Source organism: Pseudophryne corroboree, chromosome 10 (assembly GCF_028390025.1).
Source record: "Pseudophryne corroboree isolate aPseCor3 chromosome 10, aPseCor3.hap2, whole genome shotgun sequence".
Lineage (NCBI taxonomy): Eukaryota > Metazoa > Chordata > Amphibia > Anura > Myobatrachidae > Pseudophryne > Pseudophryne corroboree.
Window position 1 is genome coordinate 65,608,331 of NC_086453.1, and position 10,456 is coordinate 65,618,786.

The 10,456-nt window shown below is 51.2% G+C and overlaps 1 protein-coding gene across 1 annotated transcript in view; it reads right to left on the reverse strand.

The window, feature by feature from the left end:
• The window catches only part of LOC134966030 (urokinase plasminogen activator surface receptor-like), a 97,894-nt gene extending 88,324 nt beyond the window's left edge, over positions 1-9,570 (reverse strand). Inside the window, exon 1 of the mRNA XM_063942485.1 lies at positions 9,377-9,570. Coding sequence (XP_063798555.1) covers positions 9,377-9,425 — 49 coding nt within the window. The 5' untranslated portion in view covers positions 9,426-9,570. The remainder of the gene's footprint in view (positions 1-9,376) is intronic.
• Positions 9,571-10,456: the final 886 nt, after the last annotated feature.

Here is a 10,456-nt window from a genome sequence, read left to right on the forward strand (position 1 = left end):
CGAATCTGCACTGCGATAATTGATTACATCGCTTACATTGCACGGATGTATTAATTATCACATGCAGGGACAGAGCTTACCCCAACGTCCTGCTGCGCATGCGCCGCGACTACCCCTGCGTGCCGCGGAACCCCTTCACACAACGATAAATACAGTGGCGGAACTAGCGAGCGGTGGGCTCAGGTGCGACAAAATGCTTTGGGCCCCCCATCCCATCCAAGTCCACCCCCTCACCCCTGGAGAGGATCTGGTGAGGGGGACCTGCTCAGGGCCAGAGAAATGGATACCTAGCAACAGTGCCGTAACTAGACATTTTAGCACTGTGTGCAAGAAACGGCATTGGAGCCCCACCCCTGCATGCAAAACAGGGGCAGTGCGCGCCGTTGGCGCGCGCAAAAATACATAGTGGCGTGGCTTCGTGGGGAAGGGGTGTGGCCACAAAATAATACCAATTCATAAAACGGTGCACAGTAGTCTCCATTATTCAAATTACGCCGCACAGTAGCACCATTACACCAGGTAGAGACTCTTTTACACCTTACGGTGGACATATTCCTCTTTTTACACATTACAGCAGACAGCGTCCCCTTTTTACACATAACGCCAGACAGCGTGCCCTTTTTACACATAACGCCAGACAGCGTGCACTTTTTACACATAACGCCAGACAGCGTGCCCTTTTTACACATAATGGCAGACAGCGTGCCCTTTTTACACATAACGGCAGACAGCGTCCCCTTGTTACACATTACGGCAGACAGCATCCCCCTTTTTACACATTTCGGCAGGCAGATTCCCATTTTTTACACATTGCGGCAGGCAGATTCCCCCTTTTTACACATTGCGGCAGGCAGATTCCCCCTTTTTACACATTGCGGCAAGCAGATTCCCCCTTTTTACACATTGCGGCAGGCAGATTCCCCCTTTTTACACATTGTGGCAGACAGTCTTTTTGTAGAAAGAAAGAAAAGAAAAGAAAAGAAAGAAAGAATTATACTTACCCTCTCCGCTGGCTCAGGCTCCTCGGTGCAGCTTCTGGTCACTCACGATTCCCGGGCAGGAGAGAAGGAGGAGGAGGGAGGTGGAGGAGGGAGCCGCAGCAGCGCTGTGTTACTGGTGCTGCTGCCCCTCTGCTTCACTATAGGCTGTTCTCGGAAGACAGCCTATAGCAGAGGTTCTCAAACTCGGTCCTCGGGGGCCCACACAGTGCATGTTTTGCAGGTCTCCTCACAGAATCGCAAGTGAAATAATTAGCCCCACCTGTGGACCTTTTAAAATGTGTCAGTGAGTAATTAATACACCTGTGCACCTGCTGGGTTACCTGCAAAACATGCACTGTGTGGGGTCCCGAGGACCGAGTTTGAGAACCTCTGGCCTATAGTGAAGCAGAGGGCCAGCAGCAGCAGCGCCTCAACCAGTAGTAAAGCGCTGCTGCGGCTCCCTCCTCCACCTCCCTCCTCCTCCCCCGTACCGCTGCTCCTCTCCTCTCTGTCCAGGCGGCTGTGTGCTGTGGGCAGCGGTTGCCCGCAGCACACAGCGGCATGTAATGCATACTTGCCTACTCTAGACAGGGGGCGGGGCCATGATGACGTGATCGTGCAGCCACGCCCCCAACCCCGCCCCTAAGCGTCCTCAAGCCGCATCTCCACACCCCTGCTGCTCCGACCTGGCTGCCTCCTCCCGGAGGGGGCAGCCAGATTGTCGGTAAGTATGATGTAATGAGTCAGTTTGACTCATTACATGCTTTGGGCCCCTGGACAGAGGCGGGCCCCAGTGCAACGCACTGGATGCACTGGCGGTAGTTCCGCCTCTGGATAAATATACATACCATATATACATACCAGTCCCAGGAGCCGGTGATCGCTGGTCCTGCCGGGCTAGGATCCTGTGAGCTGCTGTGACCCCCGGTGCTGTAAAGTGAGCTGCTGCTTTGCAGCGTCACTTTACTGCACCAGGGGTCACATCGCAGCACATGGCGGACCCGGTGCCCGGCAGCCTGCACCGGAGCACCGATCACCGGCTCCCTGGTCTGGTAAGTATGTTTTGGGTGTATCTTTATTTTATTTTTTATTTATTTATTTTTTTTATCAGTGATCAGCTTGTTTGTCCATCGGACACACAGAGCTGATCACCGGAGCCCGGTCCCCGCACAGCTTTCTCTGCAGAGAAAGCTGGGTAGAAGGCAGCATACCACAGTGCTGCCCTGCCCTGTGATTTCGCCAGCCTGAGCTGGCATAATCACAGGGCACACTGGAGTTTTTTTTTATTTGTCTGTCTTTTTTGGGTGGTAAATTCGGCCACATCACATTTCCCATTAGAAGTATGGGGAATGTGATGTGGGTTACTAAAAGAAGTACAATTAAAGGGTTTAGAGCAGTTTTTCATGACAAATGCTCCAAGTGCCCTTTAATACATTCAGGCAGTGGTGCAAGTAGAAAAAATGTCTTACAGGTACTGTGTGCATGCGCCAAAAAATGGGTGTGGCCAAATGCCATATGGGGCGTGGCCAATGAAAATGTGGGCGTGATACACATATGACCCCCACAGTGCCAGATACACGTTGCCCCACAGTGCCAGATACACGAATGCCCCACAGTGCCAGATACACGTTGCCCACAACAGTGCCAGATATACATTGCCCCCCACAGTGCCAGATATACATTGCCCCCCACAGTGCCAGATATACATTGCCCCCCACAGTGCCAGGTATACATTGCCCCCCACAGTGCCAGGTATACATTGCCCCCCACAGTGCCAGGTATACATTGCCCCCCACAGTGCCAGGTATACATTGCCCCCCACAGTGCCAGGTATACATTGCCCCCCCACAGTGCCAGGTATACATTGCCCCCCACAGTGCCAGGTATACATTGCCCCCCACAGTGCCAGGTATTCGTGAAGCAGCAGCAGAATCCCCCCCCCCCCTCACTCCCTCCCCCCTCCCCCTGCTCACCGCTGCTGCTGTCTTGTGTGAGGGGAGGAGAGCGCAGCCTGCGCCTTTCCTTCCCCTCAGTCTCCGGCGGGTGAGTTCAATATTCAGCGCCGATCCGTGAGCCAATCAAAGCTCCGCGAGCTCTGATTGGCTCACGGGCGGCGCTGATTTAACGAAGACACTGAGGGGCAGGAAAGGTGCAGGCTGCGCTCTCCTCCCCTCACATCAGCGGTAGCAAGCGTCGGCCCGTCGGTGTGGGTACGGCGTACCCACGGCGAAATTCTTAAGGGTACGCCGTACCCACCCGTACCCGCATACTTGCACCGCTGCATTCAGGCGATACTAAAATAATGTGAAACGGTGTGAAAACAGAAAACACCCTTTTTTACATTATTTTAGTAACAATGGCCCTCATTCCGAGTTGTTCGCTCGCTAGCTGCCTGTAGCAGCATTGCACACGCTAGGCCGCCGCCCTCTGGAAGTGTATCTTCGCTTATCATAATTGCGAATAAATAATTCTTAGTCGAGACTTACTCCTACACTGCGATCAGCTCAGCCCGTTTCGTTCCTGGTTTGACGTCACAAACACGCCCTGCGTTTGGCCAGCCACTCCCCCATTTCTCCAGACACTTCCGCTTTTATCCTGACACGCCTGCGTTTTTCTGCACACTCCCAGAAAACGGTCAGTTTCCGCCCAGAAACACCCACTTCCTGTCAATCACACTCCGATCACTTCAACGATGAAAATTCTTCGTTCGGACGTGAGTAAATCTACTAAGTTTTGTGCTAAATTACTTAGCGCATGCGCACTGCGTACCATGCGCATGCGCATTTTTGCCTTAATCGCTCCGTTGCGAAAATCAGCAACGAGCGAACAACTCGGAATGACCCCCAATAATGTTAATAATAGGCCTCCAAGACTGTGGTTAATGATCATTGCTATGGGCCATTGTTTCTGACCTACTTTTGGTTTACGGATTACATCTTTGCAAACTAGAATTTGTGACTCTACATCACTAGTTATTTTTCTCCAAAACATGAGACACCAGGGCACCAACTTAGTTCTTCAGTGACTGCGCCAGAGGTTCTCAAACACCGTCCTGAAGGCACCCCATCGTGTTATTCAAGTTAATATCCCGGGACCCCTGGTACTCCTGCATATCCCTGTATAAGGGGGGGTCATTCCGAGTTGATCATAGCTGTGCAAAATTTTGCACAGCTACGATCAACTTTCCTGACATGCGGGGGGACGTCCAGCACGGGGCTAGTCCACCCCGCATGTCAGTGCCGGCCCCCCTCACAGAAGTGCAAAGGCATCGCACAGCGGCGATGCCTTTGCACTTCAGGAGTAGCTCCCGACCAGCGCAGCTTTAGCGTGCTGGCCGGGAGCTACTCCTCGCTCCCTAGCCCGCAGCGGCTGCATGTGACGTCACGCAGTCGCTGCGGCCCGCCCCCCCGTTCGGTCCGTCCACTCCTGCGTTGGCCGGACCGCGCCTACGAAACGGCGGCCAAGCGCCTCCGTTTCGCCCCCTTCCGCCCATCAATCGCCTCTGCCTGTCAATCAGGCAGAGGCGATCGCTGTCCTGCTACGGCCGTCGGCCGTCCCGCATGCGCAGGCGCACAAAGGCGCCGGTGCATACGCAGCAGGGACCCGTTCGCTCTGCTGCGTGAAACCGCAGCGAGCGAACGGGTCGGAATGACCCCCCAAGGTTTCTGCTATTTGTTGTGTGTGCTGATATTTTTTATGCCATAATTTTAACACAGATGGTTGTAAAATAAAAACTTTTTTTTATGAGGAATGCGCGAGGTGCACCTTGCTTTTATTCCTCATATTTGTGCGGAAAAGAATAATCACATAACAGTAGACATTATAGGGGTCATTCAGGCGTGGTTGGAGGTGCTATCGCTTCCTTGGAAGCAGCAGCGATATCTCTGTATGGTGATGCAGCAGGAGGCGTCTATTACAAGCAGATGTCTCCTGCTGCAGTAGCGATCCGAGCTGCGTCCTAGGACGCAACATCGGATCACTGAGTCACCATCGGGCTGCTTGCAGCAGGTATGGTGCCGCACAAGCCACCCCCGTTGCAGAGGCCAGGAAATCTCTGTTCTGCGATGGGAATCCCTGACCTCTTCCCACCCTTTAAACATGCCTCCAATTTCACAAACGGAGGCCATCACCATCCCGTCCCTTCCCCCCGAACAGCAACAGAATGTCAATCACTGACAGTCTGGTGTCACTCAGCGTTCTATGGGGGTCATTCCGACCCAATCACTCGCTGCAGTTTCTCGCAGCGCAGCGATCGGGTCGGAACTGCGCATGCACCAGCGCTGAAGCAGAGGCGGTCACTGGGCGGGAGGGAGCTGGACGGCGGGCCACGGTGGCTGCGTGACGTCATACGTAGCCGCTGCGGGCTGGGGAGAGACGAGTAGCTCCCGGCCAGCAAGCTAAAGCTGCACTGGTCGGGAGCTACTCCTGAAGTGCAAAGGCATCGCCGCTGTGCGATGCCTTTGCACTTCTGCAGGAGGAGGGGCAGCACTGATATGCGGGGTTGACTAGCCCTGTGCTGGGCATCCCCCCGCATGTCAGTGTGAATGATCGTAGCTGTGCTAAATTTAGCACAGCTACGATCATCTTGGAATGACCCCCTATGTCGTAGGACCCGTTTCTCGCACACGCAGAATGGGTCCTGCGCATGCACAAAGTAAAAGAAATTGGTACTTTACAACTTTTACAATGATGGGCGCAGGTGAAACCGCACCTGAATAACCCCCTATATGTACTGCATATTGGTGGAACTAATCCAGCACTACATCTTCAATTTTATTTTTATCCTATACTACAACCAGTGGCAGTTTTTAGGGGTGTAATATGGTATGCCGGCGGCCAGGCTCCCAGCGACCAGCATACCGGCGCCGGGTGCCCGACCGCCGGCATACCGACAGCGTGGTGAGCGCAAAGAAGCCCCTTGCGGGCACGGTGGCGCGCTATGTTCACCACGCTATTTATTGGACCCCCACGAGGGAGAATATCTGTCGGTATGCCGGGTGTCGGGATCCCGGCGCCGTTATACTATGCGGCCGGATCCCGACATTCGGCATACTGAAGGGCACCCAGTTTTTAGCTATGGGCTGCAGGACTTCAGCCCTCCCCCCCCCCAGCTCACTGTCAGTGAAGCCAGATGCAGTCTGTGAGACTGCACTGGCTTCACTGTGACTGGCAGTGACTTCCTATTGGAATGCCTACCTACCAGTCACAGACACACAGGGCAGTCCCATTGGGAGGTGCTTCCTCCCTCCTGGACTGCCAGACCAGACTGCAGAGAGCTGGTTTCCTGTAGGAAGCCAGCTCTCTTCCTCATCAGCCCTATCCGGCTTCTATGGACTGCAGCCGATGCAGTCCATAGAAACCGTGGTTTTGCTCATGCACAGTACTGTCGCCGCTACTGCGCATGCACAGGGTCCCGACATCTGTGAACTGCACATAGCACGGGTGCCGGGACAAGAAGGGGAGGACTGGCAGCACTGCCAGCGGCAGTCCTCCCCTTCCAACAAGGTAGGAGCCGTCGCGGACTACAACCACTGCAGGACCCTCACATCTGATAAATGAATGTATCCCTCCCTCCTGTTCTCTTTCCTCTATTCCACCTTCTACTACCCTTCATCACCCCTCAGTCTCCCTATGTCCCTCTGCAGCCCCCTTACCCAGACCCAAAGAATCTCCTTTAGGCAGTGGCATAGGAATGAAAATTTCCATGGGGGTTTGGGGCAGAAGGCCAAGGACTGCTATCGGGCCTGGGGACCCTTTTTCTCGTGTTTTATGACAGTTGTAACAGTGACTGTAGATAATAAGTACTCCCAATCCTAGGTTCCTTTTAGTCAATGTTTCTATGGTAGGGCAACCCCAGTTTCATTGTTTATTTTACTATAATAATGTATTTATACAGCAAAGCATTAAATATTATTATTAACATTAACCACCAATTAGTACAATGACTGTTATAAAGAGATGCATTCAATTATTCATCTTAAAAGGGTGAGGGTGAAATGATGGAATGGAATGGAATCTCGGGGGGAGAACGATAGGTTTTGAGGGAATGGTTTTATAGGCCGTTAACAGATTTGTGATGCGTCGTGTGCATATCGGAGTGGGGGGGGGGGGGGGGGGTGACACAAGCCTGCTCCTGGCGCCATGGCTCTACATCTCTGTGAAGATAACCATTATCTACACTATGACCTGGCGACAGTGAGACCGCTATTAACATTTATACAGTCCACAGGCCGAAAATCATTTGCTCTCTCTGTTCCATTGTCGTACAACTTACAAGAACAGTCAATGAGAAATGCAGCTTCCCGGTCTCGTGTGTCTGCTAATGCTTACTGCACATTGTGATAGCACAACGGTCCTAATTCAGACCTGATCGCTACAGGCGATTTTTGCACTGCTGCGATCAGATAGTCGCCGCCCATAGGGGAGTGTGTTTTAGCTGTGCAAGTGTGCAAACGCATGTGTAGCCGAGCTGCACAAGCTGATTCTGTGCAGCTCAGGACTTACTCAGCCGCTGCGATCACATCAGCCTGTCCGGGACCGGAACAGACACCCTCCCTGCAAACACTTTGACACACCTGCGTTTTTACAACCACTCCCTGAAAACTGTCAGTTGCCACCCACAAATGCCGTCTTCCTGTTAAATCTCCTTGCATTTGCCAGTGCGATCGCTTTTTTCACACCATCCCTACGATGTCTGTCGCTGCGGACTGACGCGCCTGTGCATTGCGGTGCATACGCATGCGCAGTTCAGACCTGATCACAGGCTGTACGAAAACGCAGCCTAGCGATCAGGTCTGAATTACCCCCACTGAGTGGAGCTTCAAAGAAAGAAAATAAGAAGCGTTTGCAAGAAGAAAACGTGCACAGAACAAACATGAAGATAACGTCATTTTTGGTAAACAAAAGCAACAACAGCTGACGAGTTCAAATCCAGCTGTTATCGCGTCATCACCATTTTAATTTCATTCATCCCAATTCGCTTCGTGTTCAAGTTCTTTGGGGGACACACACAGCCTTTGCCCACCCAACAGGAATCATAGGGGGGCAACTGCCCCCTCTACCGCCTGGTTCCACTTCCTACGCCCCTGCCTTTAGGCATCACAGACATATGATGTGGTCACAATTAAAGGGAAAGGTGTAAATTTTAATTTTTGTTTTATTACATGGGGGCTCCCAGAGCAGAGCACAGGGACCTGTGAATGGGCACCAGTGGCATGCCCCAAAAGCCATCCCCAGGCACAAGTGCATTGCACCATTATTCTAAAAGAATATTTTGTCTCCACACATAATATCGCATCCATGTTCCATCACTCTCATGTTTCTTATGAATCACAAACTGTACTGCACTCTGCCACATGTGAGCACACCGACCTCTATGCGGCTGTGGGACATGACACATGTAACATTGCAGGTATATTTATAACCGCTCCATGATATAGCATTCTATTTGATATATACAATTTATTCATTTTTTTAAGCAACTATGGGTTGCTCATACACACAGAGTCCCAACATGACCCTCTCCAGGAGGGACAGAATGCTCTGCTCCTGGACTTCACTGTTAATTTATGAATGCCATCACCTGTGCTGAAACATCTTTATTATCCATTAACCTGCTCAACACAGGTGCCGGCAATCATAGAGAAAGGGCAAAGTACAGAAGCAGAGCATTGTGTCCCTCCTGGAGAGGGTCCACACACACTATAACCCCTCTAGTGTCAATGTAATGTGTGCATGCTGTATGCAGTTCATTGAACAGGTTTCCATTCCTCACTGGGCAGATTATATAACTCTAGAAAATGTCTAATGGTCATTGTGACTGAGATATCTGTCACACTCTAAGGGGGGGTATTTATTAAAGGCAGGAGAGAGATAAAGGGGTCTATTTGCTAAGCCTCGAATGGAGATAAAGTGGAGAGAGATAAAGTACCAACCAGTCAGCTCCTAACTGCCATGTCACAGACTGTGTTTGAAAAATGACACTTAGGAGCCGAGTGGTTGGTACTTTATCTCCGTTCAAGTCTTAATAAATAGACCCCAAAGTACCAACCAATCAACTCCTAACTGCATACCTCCCAACATGACCCTCTCCAGGAGGGACACAATGCTCTGCTCCTGTACTTCCCTCTTAATCTATGATTGCCATCACCTGTGCTGAAACACCTTTCTTATCCATTAGCCTGTTCAACACAGGAGCCAGCAATCATTAATAAAGAGAAAAGTCCAGAAGCAGAGCATTGTGTCCCTCCTGGAGAGGGTCATGTTGGGACGGATGTAACTGCCATGTTACAGGCTGTGTTTATAAATGGAAGTTAGTAGCTGATTAGCTTGTGCTTATCTCTCTCCAACCTTTGATAAATACCCCCCTAATAATGATCCTGATGAAGCCCACTCACCTTGTGAGATATTGAACCAGACCAGTAAGACTCTCCAGACTGTAGCCATAATATCCTGGTGTCCAGCTCGCCCCCCTTAGGCTCTCTCCCCTCCCCAACCAATACTGGAAGGTCTGTGGGGAGAGGCTCCGTCCTCACCTGTCTCCCAGCTGAATAACACTCAGGGTAATTAAGAGCATAACTCAGAACTGGTTTGGTGATGACGGAACACACCTCACTATTTTTTCCTTTTAGATGACCTATTCCCTCCCCTACAAAATATGCAGAGAAAGATGGAAATGCACATTTCTGAGCACTTAACCAATTGATGCTAAAGTATTGTTTCTTCAGGTGTGCCGGACGTCTGGGCGAAACAAGTGTTTGTCAGCAGTGTCCTTCAGTGTAACTGATGAAAGGCACAGCCTACTGTGTGCAGCAATGAAAGCATCTCATCCTGGTAATAAATTTACCTTCTGATAAGCTCTGGAGATATACACACAATGGGGGAGATGCATCAAAGCTTGGAGAGAGATAAAATGGTTAGCGATAAGGGAGATAAGGTACCAACCAATCAGCTCCTGGCATTTTTCAAACACAGCCTGTAGCAGGGCAGTTAGGAGCTGATTGGTTGGTACTTTATCTCTCTTTAAGGCATACTTGCCTACTCTCCCGGAAGCTGCGGGAGGCTCCTGTTTTTTGGGGTAGGCCCCCGTAACCACGGAAGAGTAGGCAGGTCTCCCGCATCCTAGTGATGCGATGATGTGGGCAGGTTGGAGATATACTATCCCGTGTTCGCGGGTCCGTGGAGTGGGGAAGGGGTTAAAATAATGCGAATCGTGTCATTTTAGCCCGCCCCCTTCCCGCGGACCTGCGAATTGTGGCATTTTCCGGATGTGGGGGCGGGGCATTTTGTTGTCACAGCCCAGCCCCGCCCCCTGAAGTCTCCTGCATCGTCTCCTCTCCGGGAGAAATTCATAGTAGGCAAGTATGCTCTAAGGCTTAGTACATAGGGGTCTATTCATGTAGCTCTTCTGTTATAAATCATTATATATCGCATCATTTTAAAGCGCTGTATTCATTATTAGAGGTGTACAAGAGGTT